Genomic DNA, 24521 nt, shown 5'->3' with positions numbered 1-24521 from the left:
ATAGTTTACTATAGAACCTACAAACCAGGGGTGAAATTCAGCAGGTTCTGACAGGTTCTAGAGAACGGGTAGCAGAAACTTTGAGTAGTTTGGAGAACCGGCAAATGCCACCTCTGGCTGGCCCCAGAGTGGGGTGGGAATTGAGATTTTGCAGTATCCTTCCCCGGCCACGGCCATCAAGCCACACCCACAGAACAGGTAGTAAAAAAAATGAATTTCACCATTGCTATCTCCTGGTTTGATCCAACTCTCAAAGCATGAAGACTCAAATCAAGCAGAAATAATTTTAAAGACTCCAAAGACTCCAAAGCCAGTCCAGAGAACAGATCGTACTGTATGTTTAGAGATCTTGCTGAGAGGTGAGTTGCAAATATATCAGCAGGATTTGTCCCAATGGCTTGATGACGTAAAGATATTCATAACTAGTCACTTATGGAGCAGTGTTCCTGATCATAGAGCAAGTGTCTATTTAAGATCAACAGATCCTGGTTTTGGGACTGGGCTTTTTGAAGGACTAAAAATCCTGGAAGGCAGATCTCCAAAGAGTTGACTCCTTTCCCAATAAGATCTTAGTCATTCAAGTCTCCATGTTTATCCATTACCAAATTGTGGATAAAAATATCTTATTACTGGAATCCTGTTATGAACTACCAGCACAAAAGTGAGAATGAACATTAGACTGGATTTCCCTTTCTCTGTATAGCAAACCTGTTGTCTCCTTCCATATTTTCCCCAGGCAAACACAACTGAGATACAACTGACCACAACTCCTATCAACCAGGCTCCTATCAGTGGTGGGTTCCGGATCCCGGTGCAACCGGTACGGTGCAACGGGGCTGGGTGTTCACCACATGAACGTGCGCAGTGCGCGTGTGCATACTTACCACTTGCAATGCTCTGCAATGCTCCAGCTGCTAGGTGGAGCGTCGCACAGGTGCTGTATGCTCCATGCGCATGTGCGGAAGCCCCAAAAACATCAAATACTGGTAAGGAGCACAAGCGGGTGGGCTTTCCGGAGCACTGCAGGCACCAGTACATTCGTACCGGGGCGTACCGGTCATAACCCACCACTGCTCCTAACATACTCACCCGGCTTCAGACTAATTCTTTTTAATGAACCCTATTACCCCACAGGTCCACAATTTAATAGACTCATTCATGTTGCCAGTTCCAGACAAACTTTCACTCACATGTCCTTCTATTACCCCAACACTGAATACATCAACAGGGATTCTCCCACTAGTGAATCAAGTTGAGGCTCCCCCTTACTTTTCCTCTTAATTTATGTGAAGGCCAAGGTTTGCCCACCCCCATTGGGCTGACTCTGAACCAAGCCTATTGAACATAATCTGTAGGTTAAACCTACCCGAAGGCTTCTCACATTCACAGAATCCATCTGACCCAATTCTGAGTTTTCAAAGGTCAGGCCCATCCCAGCTGAACGGTGTCACCCTACTTTTGTTATGCTCTCTCCAAAGCACATTGTCAGCAACACCCTTCTATGGTTTTCCAGGAACTATCCAGGTCAGGGGAAGCCAGTGGGTTCCACTCCTGGCATCTACTTTTCTATTCACAACTCTAATTACAATGGTAATTGCCACTTTATTTCGACAGTGGTCTGCAGCTGCAGCTTTGGCAGATGGTTTAACTCCAACAGCAATCCCATGTGTCACCATCATGCCAAAAAAACAACAACATTTGAATCTTCTGGGATGATTCAAAACATTTTTTCCTTTGATGCAGCAACTTTGTCCAGATTTCAAGTGCCTTCATCCTCCTTTCTTCAATTATCTATGTCTGCTCCATAAACATCCAGAGTTTTCTTCTATTCAGTTCTAGGAAACCGGTTCACAGTTGTCCCAAAGGTGCTTTTTCAAAAGACAACTGGACTGTCTTTGCTTTTTCCTTGAAGACATTTCACTTTTCATCCAAGAAGCTTCTTCAGTTCTAACAGTTAGTACTTAAGAAGCTTCTTGGATGAGAAGCGAAATTTCTTCACGGAAAAACAAAGATAGCCCAATTGCCTTTTGAAAAAGCACCTTTGGGACATATATTGAGAATTAAAGATAGGAATAATGAGTAGGCATAACATTCAACAAAATAAATAAATATTGGCAATTTACATATACTAAATTGATCTTGGTGTAGCAGACCATACCAAAAATATTTGAAGGAATGGTAGAATTTAGAAACATCTTGTGATTTACAAAGAGCTTGCTTAATGATTAAATTAGGAAAGCACTTTGTTGAATTCTTCCTTGAATTGGACTAGGATTTAAGATTCAAATTTAACCACTGATATTGAATGCTGTTCAAAGCTTAATCATTTAAAACTACAAATCTAACCATCAAATTGAGATGGCTGAAGCTCAACTTGGACTCAATTATATAACTTACATACTCATTAAAACCTCAATAATTAATATCTTACTTTTATTACATCAATGAAAAGCAAAATAGAACACGCTACTAAATGAATCCCAAGTCAACTCTTTTACCACTGAGGTGATAAATTTAGCTAGTTGGAGCTAGTCAACTCTTATACCACTGAAATTGTTTAGATTTTCATAAGTCTTATATTAAAATACAGTTATTCTAATTAACACCAGGAATATCACTACAGCTAAAGCAAAATTCTGTATTAAGTAACATTGCGTGTGCACACGTGTCTTTGCGTCAAATCTTGACAACAGCCTTGACAAGTTTGCAGTTTGCATGGCAGCATTTTAGCAAGTGGTTTGTGAAGATTTTTTCCCTAGGGCTGAGAGAGAATGATTGGCTCCAAGACTCCCAACTGTCTCTCTACTTTAGGCAATACTAGAACTCACAGTCTCCTGGTTTCTAGCTTCGTGCCTTTGCCTCTACCCCAAATTGACTCTCATTAATTAAAGAGAATATGAAAATTCTGGGTATCAATGCACATTTATCATATCATTTACTAATGTATGCATTAAGGAATTATTGACTTTTTGGACAAAATTTGCAATATTTGTCTTTTGTTTTTTGTCCCACATTAGGTATGGAAGACACCGGATGGTGAATAGATAAACAGAAGAATCCAAGCCAAAATATATGAGGCTACATTTAAAATATTTTGACAATAGAAGATTGAGTCTTATTTGAGATCCCTTCTACTTTTTAGTATTAAAATAAACGGGTATATTTTTCTATAGTAATATAGACTAGTGAATGATCTAAAAGTTTTAATATTCAGGTCTAAGTGGCAACAATTTTTTGGTTCTACCGAGGACTTCCTCCTTATATCTGATAGCTTTTCCTTAATAGAACTATACTTTCTGCTGGGTTTGCATGGCAAATTGCTGGGCATGGATTGGGCAGTGATGGCTGAATCAATCAATGGGCGATATCAAAGATGTCCCAAAGCGTTTCTTATTTCTTTACTCAAGTACATATTTTCCTGAGTCCACACATATACTGTACAAACTCTGGAAAATACATGGCCCTTTCAACAAGTAGCTGAGAGGTAATTAGAGGGTCCCACATCAATTTCAAAATGCTTTGGATCTGAAGAGTGGGAGGCTGTTATGGGATCTAGAACATGATTCACTAACAGGTCCATTTGCTTAGCAATTGAACTCAGGTCTCACTTTTATAGTAAATCATTGGATTATGATTTATGAATGATAATTATAATGTTAAATTAAAGTATGAATATTGACATTCCTGGATTTAAATTGAAGTTCACACATTTTATAATCAAGCAACTGAATCCAGGCTGATCCATCAATTATTTAAGGTTCCATAACCTTAAATATTATTCGACACAATTTCTTACTGATCCATAATATGGATTATTTCAGGGTAGATAGAGGCCTCGCTTGAGTATGCCATATGAGTATTACATGGAGACCAGGATATTTAAAGTTTCCTTTTCTTGATGGTGGAAAATGTTAAGCAACATGAAACAAGTTTTTAGACAGCTATTGATCTCATGATTCTACCTTATAATGGAAGTGGGTGAAACAACTGTACACTGATGAAAGGAGAAGGTATCAACATCACTCTTAGAAAAATATATAAATTGGGTTATGCTTTATGCATATTTATGCATTACTTTCCTAGACATTAATTAAAGCAGATTAGTTATAGCCAATATGTTTCTATAGATACATTCAGAATCTGGATTTTAAAAATGATTGCTATAACTTGTGTGCATTTATGACCTTGGACAAATTAGTATAATCCTCAAATCTCAACTATCACGCATTAATTTTGGTAGCACATCATTTTCAAATATTAATATCATTGTTTAATTATTTGCATTAAAAGTACGGATAAACAGATAAAACGATACAGTACTTTTCACATAGTGAATATAAATGAAGACCATCATCAGCATGGCTCCTTCATTTATTCTGAAATTATGGGCTTGGTTTTTGATAAACTGAAAAAGCTGAAGAACTCTTTTGATTTTACTTGCTAATTCTTATAGGCTGTCAAGTCTTTTAAGATTTAGAGAAGTTAATCAGCCAGCAGTGCAATCATATGCATGTCTTCTCAGAGGTTATCTCAGTTTAGCTCAATAAATTCACTCCTAAGTAAGACTGAACAAAATTGTAAGCTAAAACCTTGTAACAAAAAAAAAATTAGGTGCAGTTGTTGAACTTAAAGTTATATAAGGGCCAGCAGATGAAAATATCACTTAATGTCAATAAAGGAGAATATTTGTAGCACAGGGTTGAAATGAAGGGTCCTTGGTGCTTCTTAGCTTGGTTTTTTTTTCTTGTAGATGTTTGGGTAATGAAACATCTGCAAGAAAACAACCAAACTCAGAGAGCATCTAGGACTCCTCATTTCCTAAAATATTGTAATACTGATCAGTTTCAATCTACTCTAGAAGAAGCTACAGGAGTAAATTTGCCATGTATGGAACAGCCTTGATGCCATACACCAAAGCAAATTACAGAAATGCCCCCAGACTTTGGCTAATTTTGTATGAGATTTGGCACACCAAATTTCTGGGCCATGTTAAGAATAAATAACCAATGTACAATAATTAATCCACAGGGTTATTAAAGACATAAATCATTCTTACATTATTTAAATTGTTAAAAGAATTCATATACGCATGACCTGTAGGAGGAAATCTGCGTCAGAGGATTCATGGTTTATGAAATGTTAGAATGGAAGATCCCCTCCATTATCATGGTGAGCACCTTGTCTTAATACAGGCTATATTGTAAAATCTATTTTGATATATATCAAATTTTGCTAGTTTTGCACTAAATTATTCCCCCTTCACAAAGTCTCAAAGATGCTTTTTCAAAAGGCAACTGGACTTTTTTTCTTTGAGGAAGACATTTCGCTTCTCATCCAAGAAGCTTCATCGGCTCTAGCAGGATGGTGGGGTAGGCAGGATGGTGGCCTTCCTCAAATAAGTTGTTTCTTTTGAAAAAGCACCTTTGAGATGACTACGACCTGGACAGTGGTGGGATCCTCCCAGTTTAACAACCGGTTCGGTGATCGCACGATTTGCGTGCATGCATGTGCACAGTTTGAAGAAATCTTCACTTCTGGGTTTCTTCGGAGGAGTAACACAGCTGATTTGCACGGCAATCTGCTCTGCTGCATGGATCAGCTGAGAAGATAAATGTAGGAAAATAGCGCGGGCAGGTGGGCGGACCCATCTGATTGTCAGGGCGAACTGGTTCGCTCCCAGCTGGTTGTTGGAGCTACCAGTTTGCCGAACTGGTAGAATCCCACCCTTGGACGACTGAGAATCTCCACAGACATTCCTGCATGAAGGTTATTCACTTATCAGTCCTGTGGCAACCGCTCAAAATAAGGTAAGAGGTTAAATAATTCTTATTTATGTATGTGTTTCACCTTTATTTTGATTATCAGGAAAAACACTCAAGCATCTGATTTTACAAACGTGAGGATAAATGACCACAACACATTTTTTAAATTTGCTATTTTTCCTTGGCATCCACTTAGTTGATTCAGCCTTCCATCCATCCGAGGTATAAGCTTTTGCAGGGAGTTCTTTAGAAGAGGAAGTTAATATAAAACAATCCTTAGTCTTACTGACGTGATCAGGGTGGCTAAATTTATTTTCATGTTATTAGTATCCTTTCCATGTTAGCACAATATAGAGATAAAGGCCCGTTATTTTTCAAGGTCAATTCCAGAATTACCCTTTGAAAGTCAGTTACAGTAGAGCCTTAAGAATATGCAATTTCCAGGCCGAATGGTATTTTATCTTTTGGTGATTTTAGTTTAGCAGATAGATGTTTAATTACTATTGGAATGGGTAATTTTTCCCTATTACAAACAGCCTATGCTAGCTAAGGGCACGGATATTAGGTGATATGTTGATTGCATTGCAAAAACTCTTACAAGAGATTTATATTTCAGTCCTACAAAATTTGGCGTTGTTTGTAAATAAATAATTCTTTTCTATTTCAAGAGTGCACACAGTACAGGTTAATCCCGACTTATGTATGTAATGAAACCTGCCCATCATGGTTGTAACTCGTGATGATCGTAAACAGTTTGCAAAGCAGATGCTGTGGTTAAGCGAATACAGCAGTCATTAAATGAACCAATGGTTCATACGGGCAGTTTTGTTGAAAACCAAAAATGCTAGTTTTGGGCAAACTCACTCTCCTATGTGGTTGTGGGATGGTGCGATGCTGCAAACAGCCATAAATGCGGCCATGTTACCAGGTAACTGAAGTTCCAGCCAAATAACCATAGCAAGGGGAAACCATCAGAACTTAAATCTGGGTTGTGGTAGGTCAGTTGTAACTTTGAACGGTTGCTAAGTCAAGAACTACCTTTATATGCAAGTGCATTTAATCCTATAATCAGCCAAGGCTGAGTGGGACCTCCTTTCACTAAAATATCTGCATCATAATTTAGAACATTTTCCAGTTCAAAAGTAGTCCTCTAGAACCAACTTTCATCAGAATCAATGGAGTTCAATGTATTGAACTATAAAAAGGCACTAAAATGTTGAACTTTGTGTAGCTGATTTAAATGCTATTTTTATGAAGAAATTTATCGCTGTTTGGATGAGATCTAATATACCATAAAAGACTGGAAGAGCGATATAATCCCTTGGTGAGGACTTCTGCTGGATGAACTATTCCAAAAAAATCCCTTGACTGGTGGACTCCTCTTTTGGCAGGTTTATTCACACGGATAGATAATATTTGCCATAAGACAGTTGGATAGAAGAAGACAATAATAGTTCCTACATACAAAAAGGGGAACAGACAGGACTCTAGCAATTACAGGTCTATTATTCTAACAGATATTGTGGCTAAAAATATATGCTAGGTTCCTTTTAAATAGAATTGAGAACTGGGTAGGTGAAAAGTGCATTCTCGCAAAAGAACAAGCTGGGCTTAGACAGAGTTGATCCACTATCAACAATAGCTTTGTTTTTGAACCATCTAATTAAAATATGTCAGTAAGGAGAAACAACCATTTGCTGCCTTTATAAAATTTAGTGCAGCATTTGACATAGTAAACAGAAAAATATTATGGAGGAAATTAACTGTCCTCAATATGGAACCCAGACTGCCGGCACAGATCAAAGCCCTTCACACAAACACTTACTTGAAAGTGAAGTTTGAGCATGACAATAGAACAGATACTCACAAAGAAGTAAGATGAGGATGGATACTTGCACCACTGATATTCAATCAAAACATTTAATGTCTTACCAGGACTGATAAAGGATCCAGAAGTATCTATGCCTAAAAAACTCAAATTCCTACCCGCTGACAATATGATTTTTCACAAGCTGGATTGTATAGGTTGTTAAGAAACTTGGTCCAACTATCATAACAATTTTCTGATTATGAATATATTGAACTAAAATCTCATGGCTTTTGGAAAATGACATCACAGCCATAGACAGCTATTAGATGGTGAGACAATAGTCCAAGTTATCTAGGGATAATCTTCTCTGAGACTGAATCTTGGCTTCTTCATCATGAAAGGAGTGAGGGCACATGGAAATGTACTGTTCACATTAATAAACCACAGTTACCTGGGGTCCTTAGCCTCAATCATTAAAGGTTACCTCTAAGCTTTTCTATGGAGCTGAAAATTAGGGCTTACAACATGTATTAGTATTAAAACAAACACAAATCACAGTATTTGAGAAATATTTTAGGATGTATATAAAAGGATCTCACCTGCTGCAATCGTATCTGTTTTGGGAATTTATACAATTTGTTCTTTGTCTAAAATAAGATCATAGAATTATTGGTGCAAAATCAATGCTATAGAAAATAAGAGACTCATAAAAGTGTGTGAGAACAGACAAAATCTCAATTCCACACCTCTTGGATCACACCACTCACAAATGATATCAGAAGCTATGATTGCCTTGTTTATTGTCCAACTGTCCTTGGGAAACAAGTTAAAAAATTTGCTGCATAAAAAGTTTGGGATATTGAAGCTCAGAGAGATCCAGTCATCATTAGCAAGGCTGGCACGTTGACATGGATGAACCACTATAAATGCACCAGTGGTGGGATTCAAATAATTTAACAACTGGTTCTCTGCCCTAATGACCAGTTGGGTAGGCGGGGTTCAGTGTTCATGTGATTGGGTGGGCGTGGCCAACTCAATGTCACTCACATTGATGGGCTTCGCCTTAGCTGTTACAATGTAATTAAGGGTTAACCGGAGAGGCAGTTTCTGTAAGATGGGCAATAAAGTTTAGGCTAGAAACAATAACAGAATGTTTCCTTCCTGCCTTCCTTACAGGATTAGCCCTGTAAAGTGGAAAAAACCAAATTGAGATTTCTTCCAACAACCGGTTCTCCGAACTGCTTAGAAAGTTAACAACCGGTTCTCCCAAATAGGTTCGAGCTGGCTGAATCCCACCACTGAAATGCACCTTCCAAATTGCCAACTATTTAAACCAGTGGTGGGTTTCAAAATTTTTTAGAACCTCTTCTGTAGGTGTGGCTTGCTTTATGGGAGTGGCTTGCTGGCCATGTGACTGGGTGGGAGTGGCTTGTGGCCATGTGACTGGGTGGGAGTGGCTTGCCAGCCATGTGACTTGTAAAATGTAGTGAAACTCACTTAACAACGCTCTTGCTTAGCAATCAAAATGTTGGCTCAAGAACTCTGGCATTTGAAGCATGCAAGTCTTAAAGCTGTCAAGTTATAAGACCCTTGCACCCCTAACCCTTTAGAAAAAAAACCCAGGGGTGTTCAAACTTGACAGCTTTAAGACTTGTGGACTTCAACTCCCAGAATTCCTCCTGTCGCTCTTCATCTTGATGATGTGCGGACGGGCAGGGGGGGGAGGGAGCTGGAACCGGTTCTAAACGGCACTGTAGATTTGTGGAACATCTTCTATAGAAGAGGTTAGAACTGGCAGGAACCCATCCCTGATTTAAACACAGAAATCCCCAAACACCTTAGGGGAGTATTTACTCCAGCATGATTAAATATGGACTATTTATCTGAGTCCCTTACAATGAACATATTTGTTTGTGGAGCCCTAGAGATAGAAGACATAATGAATATATTATTTGAATGTCAATTGTATAAGAAAGAGAGAGATCAGTATCTTGGACTGTACTTTAGATGAATAGTCCACTGGGAGCCCTATATTAAAGCAACAGATTCCATGTGTGGTTAAAATTTAAAAATTACACATAATACAGCCCTTTATTTGAACAAAACAGTACAGCTGAGAACTGTATACAGTGTAGGAGTGACCTTCAGATATGATCTGCATTTTATTTTACTTATTTCTTTTATTCCATTTTTAACAAATAGCCTTATTACTGCTCTGTGTTTTATATTTTACATTCTAAAATGTATGGTGGCTAATCAATAAAGTATTACCCTTTCTATTATTGTTTAGACATAGGTTCTAATGATAATTTTAAATGATTTAAAGGCCATTTGGGTTACTAGGCCTTGATATTATAATTCCAAACTTAAGCTGACTTGTAGTATGTTATTGTATTAATTTCTTGGGGTATTTTATTATTTTGTTCTAAGACTAGTTACACAACTGTGAAAAATAAACTATTACTATTGGTGCATTAATTATGCATTCAAAGATGAGGAAAATCAAGTCTTCAGCAATGTTTTTTTAAAAATAAGTGTTATCCTCTCCTTATTGCTGGAGTATAGGTGCCCTTAAAATACAATAGATGCATTAAGATGTTCAGAGATTTAATATGTTTCTTGGGTTTATTTTACAAAATAATGTACATAGAAAAATATACACAAAAAATAATGTCACAATTATTTCAGCAATAGAGTATCAGATGACTCTAAGGACTGAAAAACGGGACCTTGGCCACAATGTGTATGAGTTACCTCATATCTCTTTATAATGAATCTGTTATTCAGTTAATGCATATGGAATCAGTATTTAATGAATCCTTAAGCAGAAAAGCTACAATAAAGACATTAATCTTTATTAATAACCTATTCTGGCTTTATCTTTATAGGGCAATGTGATATGATTATCTAAATTTGCTGCAATTTTAAGTAGGACTTGGCATGACCTCGCCTTTGTTATTTCTTCACTTTATCTCTACCAAGAGCTTTTAATCACTGGATCTTCACACAATAACTCCACAATTCTGGATATATAGAATAGACCTGTACAAATTAAATGACCCTGAAAATTTCACTAGTTCCTTGGTTTAATATTCAAAGGAAAGTGCTTGGTAAGTACTCCCACATCTTATGAACATTAAAGGATTTGTAATACCCTGGACCCCAAATCAAAAACCTGAAGGACCAAATTAAGAAATGAAATTATGGAGAAAATCTATCTACCGGCATGTAGTTCCTAACATTCAACTCTGACTAGATAAAGATAATCAATCGATCAATCAAATCCTGTTTCCCTTGGTCAATTAAAAGAGTCAAATTCACAGGAATAGAATTCTAGATTCCATCTATTGCATGGAACCAATGGAATAATTTAGCAATCACCATATTTTTGGAGTATAAGACACACTTCCCCCCCTAAAAGAAGGTGAAAATTTTGTGCGTCTTATACACCAAATGTAGTCCCGCCTACCTGCTTGCCCCTCCCCTTCGGCCTCTGCCTCCCAGCAATTTGCCTCCTTGCAGCAAACAGCCTGTTTCAGTTTTAGCTCCAGCACAGCTTGATTGTCGATTGGATCAGCCTCCTGACCATCAGCTGTTTCAGGCTGCGGGGATGGCTATCGCCTATTGCTGCCTCTGCATGCCCACGGCCTCCACGCTCCCATTTTCCGCCCATTCTGATCCCCACCACCTGGAACGGGCGGAAAATAGGGTGTGCGGAGGCCAAAAATAGGGCGTGCGGAGGCTGAAAACAGAGCATGTGGAGGCGGCAATAGGCTATGGCAATCCCTGCAGCCTGAAACAGCTGATCATTGGGAAGCCAATTCAACCGACAATCAGCTTTGTGCTAACCAGGCTGTGTTGAAATTGAAGCTGAAACACGCTGTTTACTGCAAGGTGGCAAATTGTTGGGAGGCAGAAGCAGATTTTTTTTCTTCTTGTGCTTAAACTGAAGCTGGCTGTTTGCTGCAAGGAGGCAAATTGCTGGGAGGCAGATGTAGATTTTTTTCTTGTTTTCCTCCCCAAAAGTTAGGTGCATGTTATACTTCGGAGCATCTTATACTTCGAAAAATACACTATTCTGGGCAAGATTATAGAACTATATAAAATATTTGCCTTTATTCCTTAATTTCAGTAGAAACTTAAATAATGCATATGAGAATGCATACATTTTCCAATATATTTGAGGATTCAGGTCATATGGATAAATCAAAACACATCAAACACATTTGCATTTTGTGAATCAGCATTGAGGACTGAAGGTTTTTTTCCCCCAACAGGCCTAAAAGTCTTTTAAGAACATCTATCTTGCTAGAAAAAGGGATCAATTTCAAAAAGAGAAGGATATAGATTTCAACTCAAACAAATTTTATCCTCTTGGCAATTATGGCTTCCTTACTTGAAGACCTGTTCCTAATGCATTTCACAGGGAGAGACAAACTGGATTATTATACAGCAAAATACTAGTAAAAATTATATTGCAGTCTTGGGAGTTCTTTGAATGGAGGAAAGAGAAAATTGCCTAGCTCCCATAAGCATTTGAGAGAATGAATTAAAAATAAAGAGAGAACAAAAGCAACCTGGTACAAAATGGAGTCAAAACAGCCATACAAAGCTGTTACTTAGTAATGGAAAAATTAGCAAAATAGAAAAGGAAATGACGTACTAGTTGATAATGTTTGATTGCAATACTACTCCAGATTTTTTGCTAGATCTATCATCTAAATCAGGGGTGTCAAACACAAGGCCTGTGGGCTGAATCCGTCCCGCGATGTGGTCAGATCCGGCCCATGGGGCTGTCCTGGAAAATGTAAGGGGCCAGTGCACATCGCTTTGGCCTGGTCTACCCAATGTGAAGAGGAAACTTTGGGTCAACATGGCTTCGGCCAGGTTTATCCAATGCGAAGAGGAAACATTGGGCCAGCGTGACTTCGGCCCAGTCTACCCAGTGTGAAGTGGAAATATGCCAGCAGTTTGGGGAGTAGCGTCAAGCTGGCCATGTCCACCCAGTTGGCCACACCCAGTGAGTGGTGTCAAGCTGGCCATGCTCACCCAGTCACCCCCCCCCCCGAGGACAACCACAGGCTTAATGTGACCCTCAATGAAATTGAGTTTGACACCCCTGATCTAAATGGTCTGTTCCAGGCTTGCAGAACCAGTGTTTGGTTTATGCCTGCTCCAACAACACTTTTACTAAATTCATCTCTCTAGCTAAAAGACGGTGGTGACAAATAATTCCATGCTAGGTTATCAGAGGACAACTGCTGTGGTCCAAGACCAGAATGGGAACATCATAGGAGGAATGGGCAGCTTAGCATTTCCTCTCTAAAAACACTTTTGTTTTGACAAATTGACATACATTCTGCAGTACGGAATTGCTGATCTCTTAAAAAACAAAAGCACTCAGTAATGCCAGCCAGACAAACTACTTGTGAACTAAACTATTGCTTAGAAAAAGGAAAAGACATGGTAGATGCTTGCAATGTACTTACATACCATGGCATTTGACTCTCTAAAAGTCATACGACATACTGCTGCATTAATCCCTGATATTTCCTGTTAAAAATCTCAGGTGGTAAATGAAGTACACAATTGTTAGCAAAACACAGTGAGAGTGTTAACATCACAAGATTCTCATTTATTCAAAAGGTCTTTCTTCATTTTTTGCCAGTTGCTCCAGCTAGATCCGATACTCCTTTAAGAGCCTAGTGTGCATGCATATGTGACAGCTCTAACAATTCACAGCAGTGCAAAATATTAATTTTCAGTATTTTCGTAGGGATGAAATGCTACTAAAGAGTTGAGCTGTCAGTTTTGTGTGGCAACACTACTACCACTACTTCCATATATAGAGAAGGGATGGGCTAACAGAACAGACTCACTGCATATACAAATGGGAGCACTGATATACTATAGAGACAGCAAGAGATAGAGATAGATACACATGTATCTATCAAATCTCCCATTCAGTTTCCATCAATTTATATGCCCTCAATCCTAGCACAGCACCTTAGCAATAGCAATGGCAGTTAGACTTATATACCGCTTCATAGGGCTTTCAGCCCTCTCTAAGCGGTTTACAGAGTCAGCATATTGCCCCCAACAATCTGGATCCTCATTTTACCCACCTCGGAAGGATGGAAGGCTGAGTCAACCCTGAGCCAGTGAGATTTGAACCCCTGAACTGCTGAACTAGCAGTCAGCTGAAGTGGCCTGCAGTACTGCACTCTACCCACTGCGCCACCTCGGCTCTTGGCAAGATTACATGTACAAGAAAATGTAGTACTTCCTAATAACACATACAAATTTACTCCAACTTTCCTTTGGCAAGTAGAATACAATTATCCTGTGGCAGTAGGAATATACATACAGTATATATAAATTTTGCAATATTCTCTAACTGTAGGCCTGTGGGGAAAAACTGGTGACGCAGTAAGGCTGAAGATGAGAGAGAGAGAGAGAGAAGGGACACAATGGGCAAACCTGCTGAACTGTAATGTCATAAAGTGCCATAAACCTAAGACTGCCAGAAATGTTAACCACAAACAAATATTATGAGTTACCGCAGGGGGAAAAAAGAAATGAAAAGGCATTTTGATGTAGTGATTAAAGTGCTGATCTAGAAACCAGGACACAGCTAGTCTCACTCAGATGCGAAAGGGTAGACTTTGGGTCAGTCTCTCTCTCTCTGGCCCAATTCTATTCACAGGATTGTTGTTGTGGGGAAAAGAGGAGGCGGTAGGAGTATTAGGCGTGTTCATACCATCGGTATGGCATAGAAAATTAAAATAAATGAAAAGTCTGCTGCTGTGTGTTGCATTTGAAAAATGTGGGATCAAAATCTTTTTTAAAAAAGAAAAAAAAAACCCGCTCTATATTAAAGAATTAAATGTTACAACCAAGCTCGGAGAACACCCTCATAACAAATATTCTCTTTTATCAGAATTACATATGCTGTAGAAACAAACAAACAAACAAACAGAAGTATACAAGCTACAGTATGCAGAAAAACAAACCTGTTTGGAACCTTGTGCTCATATAAAATAGATGCAACACTTTGCAGGAACAGCCACTGCATCTCGAGAACCCGTGCAAACAATTAATAAAGTGCACACTTTGCTGGCAAAAAGTCTCAGATTCAATCTCTCATATTTCCTAGGAGAATTATATATAGGAACCTGCAATGCTGCTGCCAAGTCAATGAAGGCACTGCATTGTCATTAAAGGTAAAGGCTCCCCTCGCACATATGTGCTAGCCATTCCCAACTGTAGGGGGCAGTGCTTATCTCAGTTTCAAAGCCAAAGAGCCAGCGCTGTCCGAAGACGTCTCCGAGGTCATGTGGCTGAAGGCCAATGGAGTGCTGTTACCTTCCCACCAAAAGTGGTCCTTATTCTTCTACTTGCATTTTTTACACGCTTTCAAACTGCTAGATTGGCAGAAGCTGGGACAAGTAATGAGAACTCCCTCCATTATGCAGCGCTAGGGAACTGCCGAACTGCCGACCTTTCTGATTGACAAGCTCAGTGTCTTAGCCACTGAGCCACCACGTCCCTGTATTGGCATTACTGAGCTCCATAAACCATGTTCTGACAAGGCATAAAATGACTATGTTCCTACAGTAAGGTAAAGCCAAATGTCTTTTGGTTTTTAATAGTTCTGGCTGCTATGATAGTAACTGCAAGTATGTTGGCTAAAAGGACTGATATTCGGTATTAGGTAGGTTAAACTCATGGATGTAAATATGAAGCTCACAAGTCTTTGAAGAAGTTGCACACAATGAAGCCAAGATAAAACCGAGGCATGCATAATGCCCCAAAGGTTTTAGTTACATTAAAATAAGATATTAAATTTGCTATGAGTTGATTATTGCTGATGTGGGATCAGATTTTTATAACAACCGGTTTATTACTTGAGCATGAGAATGATACAGAAGTGAAGAGTATCACAGTCACTTCTCAGGTTACAGGTAGGTCATTATTGTATTCGATTTGCTTGTTCCATACATTTCCTCATTTACTGATGAATTTTACTGGACTTCAGTAAGGCAAGCCCACTGAGTATGCAGAAATTCCCCTACGTCCCATAATTTAGTTGATTCTTGGGCAGAAAATATGCTTAGAACTGCAGCTTTAAAATCTGACCCTAATATACATTAGTAATAAGGAACACCTTATGTTTCACTCCAGCAGCAAAATGAGAAGACAAGGTCCTAGTAAATCCCTTTGCGTTGGAAATAATTTTTACTGCCTGATAAATGTGTTCCAAAGTAGCTGAATTTCATCTTTTTAAAGAGACTCAATATACCCATCAGCTTCAGCTAGTACCTCTTAGAGTTCTATGAATGATGTGCAATATATGCCTTTAGTTGCCATTTAGTTGCAGCTTAGCTCAAGACAAGTTTCTGAAGTAGCATTCAGCTGAACAAATTGCCTATTAAATTAGTGATATATTATTCTATCACTAACCCTCAGATATGTCACAAAGATTAACAGGTTTTCCATAAACATTTCAACAAAGGTGTACTTCAGATACTTCAAATTATTTATACAGCAATCAATCTCTGTCTCTTTGCTCTGATATCATACAAGATATTACCAAATATCTACAATTATAGTCAGTACCCGAAATGAACAAAGTTCAGATGTTTTGATTTAGCTTCATGATCCACTTAAAGAGGCACAGATCAGGAGAGGGCTTAGTGAGAAATTGCTTTTCCTTCACAATAACCTTGCCATTTAGAATGTAGGGGGGAGGGAGCACATAGACAATATCAAATCAAATGACCAGCAAGTAAGGGAAAAAATGAAATAGGTATCTTTGCAGCCCTCTAGCTCAACCTGATGTGCAACAGAGAAGATGTAATGTATGGTACCAATTACAGAGATGGCCATCTAACCTCCAGTTAAATATTTCCAAAAGACACCTCAACATGTCTTGACACTATATCACCATTGAACAACCTCATTTTAAAAGAAGATTTGCATAGTGTTTTTTCCCCAAAATGTATATTTTTGAAATTTCTACTCATTGGATTCAGTTTTACTTATGTTTTTATTTTTTAAACGTATATACTGATCATCTCACTGACAGGCAATGGGGAAAAATGTGTTCCAACCATGGAGTGACAAATCTCCAAACACTAAAATACAGTTATTCTGTTTCCCAAAGAGTATAGTTCAGCTTAGTGCAACTCAGCTTATCACAACAAGCCTATCTTGTTACCTGTATCACAAAAACAGGTCAGGAAAATTTCATATGGGGATCAAAATGGATTCTGGAATTTAATAGCTTTCTATGCCAAGTGTTGTTAACATCTAGATATTAGACAGGCAAACTGATCCTCTACCGATGTTTGGGACTCACAATGTCCATCAATCCCTCCCAGCATGGCAAATGAAAGAGACTGTGGAAATTGCAGCTTGAGTATCTAGAACAGTGATGGCAAACCTTTTTGGCATGAAACTGGAATGTACATGCACATGTGTGTGCATGCATGCACCAGAGTGCTGGAAACCCTAAGATCAGCTGGCCGGTGCACATGTGCACACTGGCCAGCTGGTCTTTGGGTGCGCAGGAGTGCCAGAAACCTGAAGACCAGTTGGCCGATGCGCTCATGTGCACCCAACCAGCATGCCTGAAACCAGATGAGCAGCTGGCGACGATGTGTGTGCCCACAGAGGGCTCTGCGCGCCACCTCTGGCATGTGTGCCATAGTTTTGCCATCACGGATCTAGACTATTCCAGGTGGCCAACTGCTGACATACTGAAAATAGAAGTCAAACTGACAGATTTTGTAAAGCCATCTGGTTAGTTCATAGAAGAGAATTTATATGGCATGTGCATACATGCGTGTGAATTGCAAAATGCCTTTGCATATACATTTTTGTTTCTAAACATTTGTTCTTGGTTTCTATTGACATTTTGGTTTCAATTAACAAATTAGCTATTCTGTTGCAAGCGATCTGAATCAGAGCTAGAAAATCTTCTGTTCTGAAATCTGTCTCTAACAATGTGAGTATATTGTGAATGTATGATAGAAGAGCCAAGACAAAACAAAACACATTAACAATATATTTTAATCTTTTTGTCCTTAGACCAGAATTTCAAACACTGTAAAGGAAATGCAATGTTTATATAAAATTAAATAGCAATAGTTGAAAAATAAATACATATCATTAACATAAATACATAAAGAAATCCATTCTACTGAAAAGCTTCAGCCAATAGTATACTCTTGGTTCAAAAATCTCCCCTAATAACAACAATAATAGTATCATAACATCATCATCATCATAGGAAGCAACCCTCCATCTGTTACAGATGGAGTATAAAGATCTACAGCAGAAATGTATTAATAAATGTCAGAGCTAAAAGAAATTGTAATTCAAAACTAAAATACTCCATTGCTATATTAGTACTGTAGGATATCAAAACGAGGTAGACAAGCATATGAAATAACAAGCTTATTTTCTGGGAGAAGGGATGTTTTGGTCAGCACCATTAGTGTTTTCATTCTGGAGAAATCTAACTCGCTTAAACTTTTGTGGAATTTATATTTTTAAAACAGTGATACATTTGGGTTAGGATACAGAGATATGGCTCAGTCCTGCAGATATTTTCGGTGTGTGTGTGTGTGTGCATATATGTGTGTGGAATATTCACATATGAGGATTGCTGCAATTTTAATGAAGGCCTTTCATAAGACTCTTCCCTGAAGAACCAAAAGCAGTTCATCTAACAGAAATGTGGAAAGATAAAATATCTTAGCTCAGGATGAATAATAATTGATATATATATATGTTGAGCAGCAAGAACTGAACTAAAATAGTGTTATTTCAATTCTGCTTTCATTTGCCTTTTTAGCATCAAACCTTAGATAGAGGCAAGTCGGAGAATGGAATTATGCAATTAATATACTTTCTTATCACCTTCTGTTTCAGAATCTGAATATTCCGAATATTTAAGTATGCTAGGCCCACTTCTTTAGTTTTTGGTTTTCTAATTGTTTTTTTTTTTCTAATTGCATGTTTAATAAAATGACAGCAGGGAATTTTATTTTTAAAGCTATAGAACAACACACAGAAAACCACCCAACTAAGTTATATTTTCTACTGAGTTCAGATTTCTAGTTTTCGCTCCTGCATTAAAAAATACACAGGTATCATAAAGCTTTGGTTTATTTCTGTTTTAATTAAAAAAACAAGACATTGGGAACTACAGACTCCTCAAAGTGTTACCTAATTAAGAAATGTCTGAATGACACCTCTGTTTAAATATTAAGAGGAAAAAAAATCACATTTTTAGGAAGAGGAACTACATTTAATTCACCAAAGAATTCTAGAATAATTACAGGAAGGAAGCAGGGCTGCATTTCACTGAGTAGCTTTTTATTTCATGCCCTTTGGCTTTTGAAAGTTTAGCTTGAAGTAAATGTAATTCACTATCAACAGCAGTTCTCAGTACACAGTTTGGAAATAAACTTAACATGTAAATTTACCCCTTGGAATTCAGAAGGTTTTACTAGCATCTTGGAGGTAAAATATTTTAGAGCTCTGTCCCTTGCAATGATAAAGCACCACAAAAATATGATTTATGCATGTGTATTTTGGCTGTTCAATGTTTCACTTTCAATTCCCAAAAACAATTGATGAATGTAACACCTGTCTGCCACTCATTAAAGCTACTGCATATTTTCCCAGAATTGTGCAACTGCCTTTTTGGTTCCTGGAAAATGATGTGGCTGCTTTAAAGACTTGCAGACAAGAGAAATATGTGTGTCCTTGCATACTTCAAACACTTTTTGGAATTGAATTCAAAGCATTGCACAGCCCTATTCTGTATGGCTATTACACCATCCATTGAGGTATGCAGATTAAAACTATTACAAAACACTCCTCAGAAACATCAGTGAATAAATGAACACGTTATACTATTTTTGCAAATGAAATATGAAAACCAGGCAAGGTTAGGAAGTTTATAAATGGATAGAAAAGGATTCTCTTCTTTATATAAAGTGCTTTAGAGACAAATTAGGCCAAACACACACAATAATTGCCTAAAATTTATTTTGAGTTTGCTTTGTATTCAATTTTGACAGGGGCATCATCGGTAATCTACTATTTGGTTAATGTCTCATTTCCTAAAGTAATTCAACTGGGATGAATATCTATTGATTTAAAAGGTCCAGAACTTCAGCAATGGTTTTGTGCCTCCTGCACTATCCTCAGAGGGAAGGAAGAATGAGTTTATTAGATAAGCTCAGAGCCTCTCTTCAAGTGATAAATTTGCACAGGACAGAAAATAAATGCGTATTTATTTATGGACTGGTGTTTATGCTACCCCACAAAGACTTATCTACCAGTAGAATTGCTGGCATCAGGGACTTGTGAACAACCGAAGGCTGCCTTGCCTCTTTGCCAGAACTTGTGACATAGATTGTATTGTGAAGATAGGTTGTATCAAGATCTTTGCCTGCCTATGCCTTAATGGAAAGAATCAGAGAGAGAAAAAGTCTGCCATTCTATGAATCTGTTTGGTGAAAACTCAGCTGAGCTCATTTAAGGTTAATTTGTGGGAACTCAGGAACACTGAAGGAAGCCTAGTTCCTTTAGAAGACATGAATCTATTACTAGCATGGAATTAAATAAAGGTAAAAATGCAAATTGCATTGCAATAATCTAAGGGTTATCCCCAAAATACAAGCTGGTATAAACAAGCATGCCTTGCATTTTTCACTTGAAGAAAGTGATTGAGAGAAGCCTGCTGTAATCAACCAAATGTCCCAGGTAAGAAAAAAAAAACCTTCCCCTGAATACAGTATCCACAAATGAATGAGATCTTCTTAATTGATGGTTCCTATCTGCAGAACGTGACCAGCCACCAAGCATTCACAAGGACATCTTCTAGAAATCCATATGCACATACTTCTGAAGCACTTCACAGCATGTTACAAACAAAAGCCAACCCAGTCTCAAAACAACAATTAAAACCGGGTCAAAATCTCAGAGTTTTTTTTTTTTTTAACGGAATGGGACAACTTGCCACAGCCAACTTCTCATGGCCAACTCATCGCAGCCAACTTACTGCAGGATGACTTGCATTGGCCAACGGCATTCGCATTGCAGAACAATTTAACGATTCTGTTTAATTATTTTTTAAAAATAAAAATATATTTTAACTTTAGCCATTCACATTCCATTCTGTCCCGTTTTGAATCCTCTGTTCCATGATTCTATTCCACTATTTCTTTGACATTAGCGTAACTCTTATCCTGCAGAGAGTTGTCCTGTGGTAAATTGGCCGTGGTGAATTGTCATAGACCTGTTTTTAAATATGGCAAAAAAAGATGTACCTGGAATGGTGTGTCAGTATAAGTGTCTGTGTTTGGGAATAATCAGTCAGATCCCGAATCATTATGAAGCTTGCTCACAATTAAGGCTGCATATATTATTTGATATTTGAATATGAACCTGGGAATGGGTTTTTAAAATTTACTATGTGGTGTGTATGACTGTGGTCAAAAATTGCCATCATTGATTTCTGCCAAGGCCCAGATCCCAACAGGGGAGTTATTGCCCTAGGCCTGTTGCATCTTCTAACGCTCTTCCTTACACTTCGTACTTCCTAATTTCTAAACAAGTTGAGTACTGTTTCTCTTCTATACAGCAGTGGTCTCCAAGCTTTCCAGCTTGGCCCCTCAGCGGGAGGGGGGAGAGGTTCCGTATGAGTGGTAGGCATGTGCATGAGTGCACACAGCTCCATTTGTGCAAGCAGGTGCACATGTCCACCACTTGCGTAAGTGGAATTGTATGTGCGCTTGCCAGCTGCTTGCACAACCCAGTTCTTAAATAGCAATAGCAATAGCTTTCAGCCCTCTCTAAGCGGTTTACAGAGTCAGCCTATTGCCCCCAACAACAATCTGGGTCCTCATTTTACCCACCTCGGAAGGATGGAAGGCTGAGTCAACCCTGAGCCGGTGAGATTTGAACAACTGAACTGCAGAACTGCAGTCAGCTGAAGTAGCCTGCAGTGCTGCATTTAACCACTGCACCACCTGGGCTCTGAAAGGGCTGTGGACCACTGGTCGGGTGCAGCCTGTGGGTTGGGAGACCTCTGCTATAGAGAAATGCTTTATGTTGGCTCAGAGACATAAGACAACAGAAACTTTTTTGAGGAAGGTAGGACTACTTAAGAAGGGGTGCTCCTAAACCTAACTCTTTGGGTTGATAGATAGTGAGTTTTGCAAGTTAAGACATGCAAAATACTTCTAGACATGCCTAAATTTCTATACTAAATTTCTATCAATTGAGTTTATTCATCATCACATGCCAGCATAGTACCACTGACTTGTGGGGAAAAATTAATTATCAAGGTCTTGATGAGTTGAGATCTGTAGTATTTGGAATATTAACAATAAGGGCTTGGAACAATTAAAATCAATCAAGAAGTCTACTGATAAAATGAGGTTAAAAGGAAGTCACTTCAATCTCTACATTTAGAATCAGACAAAGAATTATATGATATGCTCTTAACTATATTTCAGAAAGTCATGATTTTTCCCTCATGTAATCTCACAATCACACTGTTTGTGTACTATTCTTTCATATGGATATGGAGGGAAGACTACACAGATCAGACAGTGGTACTTTCTCCTGGTAGTTCCACAACATTAAGGATCTTCTAGGAAGGGTGAGAGATCGAACCAATTCGAGAGGAATAGCATTTTGCAATTTCTTTTGGAATTATAAAGACCACTTTCCTGTTGGTGGGATCTCTCACCCGATTCCATCCACTGAGATTCTCCTTGTCCTGCCAGAGAGCAAGGTGCCATCTTGCCTTGCTGTGCTTTATTTTATTCTCCAAAGCTGCATGAAAGGAATATTTATTTGTCCCCTCACTAAGCAGTGGGTTAAGTTTTTAATTATTTTCCTCCTTTTGAGAACAAAAAAAAAAAGAGCACCAAGGAAAGGAGGAAGTGGGGTGAGCTGACAGCTGGATATATTTTGTGCACTCTTCCACTGGCCAACTGGAAGGGAGCACTGTCTAGCAAAATGGGGTTAGGGCCCAGTTGTGGGGATACTTTCCCAATGCTGTGAAGTTGCTGCAGAGTATATGCGAGACAAGGGTGGTGGCTGCATGAAAAAGCCCTTATTTCTATTCCTTCTTTTTTTAAAAAAATAGTTCCCAGACAGTTAAGTTTGCATACACCTAGAGGTAAGTATGCAAAAAAAATTATATATGGCAGCACTGTAAGATGAGAATTCCAAGGCACTTTTGCAGACGGTTCAGACTGTTGCTAAAGAGCTTAACCAGACCAATGAAGGCAAAAATGAAAAAGGTTGTGTGATGGAATTTGCTTACAAAATATTTTTCACGAGAAGACGCAAGGGGTACAGAACTCGACACGGGCTAATAAAGTGTACAAACTTCACTATCAAGCAGAAAGTGCTTTTTTTTAAAAAAAGGGAACAGATTTGGGAAGCTTTTCCCCACGTGTCTATACTACATGGAACTCATCATTTCTTTTTTTTTCCCTTTTTTTTTCTTTTTTAAAAAAAGAATTTTAAGTGAAGATTCTTTAAAAAAAAAAAAAAAAAAAAAGACAAGCAAACAACCACACACACCACCAAATATCAGGACCGTGACTTTTAAGGACTTGGTTCCATTCCTAAGAATAATGTGTAACATAATAAAATAATTATGTTATGGTCGTACCGAGCTCCAAGGACCAGCATTCCAGGCAGCGTCTCGGGGACAGTCCTGCATATTGCACTGCTCGCGGTCTGGTGGCTTGTCAAGGATTTCACAGCTCAGGTCAGTAAATCTCTCTCCATTGGAATGCTGGCATACAACTAGCCTCGTTCTGGTTCCTCCACCACATGACTTTGTACACTGGAAAGAAAAGACATTACAATGATGGATAGCACCAGTATTATTACTGCTTTATGCTTCCTTAGTCTGACTCAAAGCCAGTTTGGACATTAATTTTTCTGCTGTTCAACAGGCATGGGATTCCAGGGGGTGGGGGGAGGGAAAAAAACAACTTTTTTCAACACAAAAACAGAGTTAGCAGCAGTGATGGAATGTGGGGGACATGAGATTATTGATGCTCCGCACACTAAGGATTTCTTTTCCCCTGGATCTTTCCAAACTTATGAATTGATATACAGAGGTAGTCCTTGATTTATGTGCATTCATTTAATGACAGTTCAAAGTTATGACGGCACTGAAAAAAAATGATTTATGACTGGTCCTTACACTTAAGAGCATTGCAGTGTCCCCGTGATTACTTGAAAAAAAAATTGGATCCTTGGCAACTGGCGCATATTTATTATAGTTGTAGCATCCTAGTATCACATGAGTAGGTGACTTCCTAGGGGTTTTTGACAAAAAAAGTCAACAACCACACAATTTGCTTAACAACTGTAGCACAAAAGGTTGTAAAATTGGGTGTGTTTTGCTTGTTGACTGCAGTAAAGGAAGTTACAAACTCAGCTGTGGCTTTAAGTTGAGGACTGTCTGTACACTGAAAATAGTACTGATTGTGCCAAAACAATATGGAGAGGGGAGGGAAAGAGAGAATAAGATTAACTTGTTGGATGTGCTATTAGTTTTCCAAGCTTCTATTTTCCTGTGGAGAATAGGAAGAAGGCTGTGAAAATCTGATTATTTATCCAGATCTGAATGGGACACTCCTGTTTGTGATGTTTTGTATTCACTTCATTGTTTGGATTGCCATCTTGGAATTATTTTGTGGTTATGCTTGTACTTGGTCTGGTTAATTTGTTGTACTTTGTCATTTTATATCACTCTATTCTTATGTGCTACACAGATAGATGGAGTCAGCTGGCATCCAAACTGAATGAATGAATTGATGGATTGTTGAATGAATGAATGAAGCATTCAAAAATCTGGTTCCTTCTACCTTTTAAGATGAGTTCTGATCTTGGCC

At 38.4% G+C, this 24521-nt stretch overlaps 1 protein-coding gene across 2 annotated transcripts in view; it reads right to left on the bottom strand.

Annotated features, from left to right (window-relative positions):
• ADAMTS9 (ADAM metallopeptidase with thrombospondin type 1 motif 9) overlaps positions 1 to 24521 on the bottom strand; it is a 168164-nt gene that overhangs the window by 42500 nt on the left and 101143 nt on the right. For both annotated transcript variants that reach the window (XM_032211696.1, XM_032211697.1), the window contains exon 28: positions 23285 to 23461. In XM_032211696.1, the coding sequence (XP_032067587.1) occupies positions 23285 to 23461 (177 nt within the window). The remainder of the gene's footprint in view (positions 1 to 23284; positions 23462 to 24521) is intronic.

Source organism: Thamnophis elegans, chromosome 2 (genome assembly GCF_009769535.1).
Source record: "Thamnophis elegans isolate rThaEle1 chromosome 2, rThaEle1.pri, whole genome shotgun sequence".
NCBI lineage: Eukaryota > Metazoa > Chordata > Lepidosauria > Squamata > Colubridae > Thamnophis > Thamnophis elegans.
This window is presented reverse-complemented; position numbering and strand designations above follow the sequence as displayed.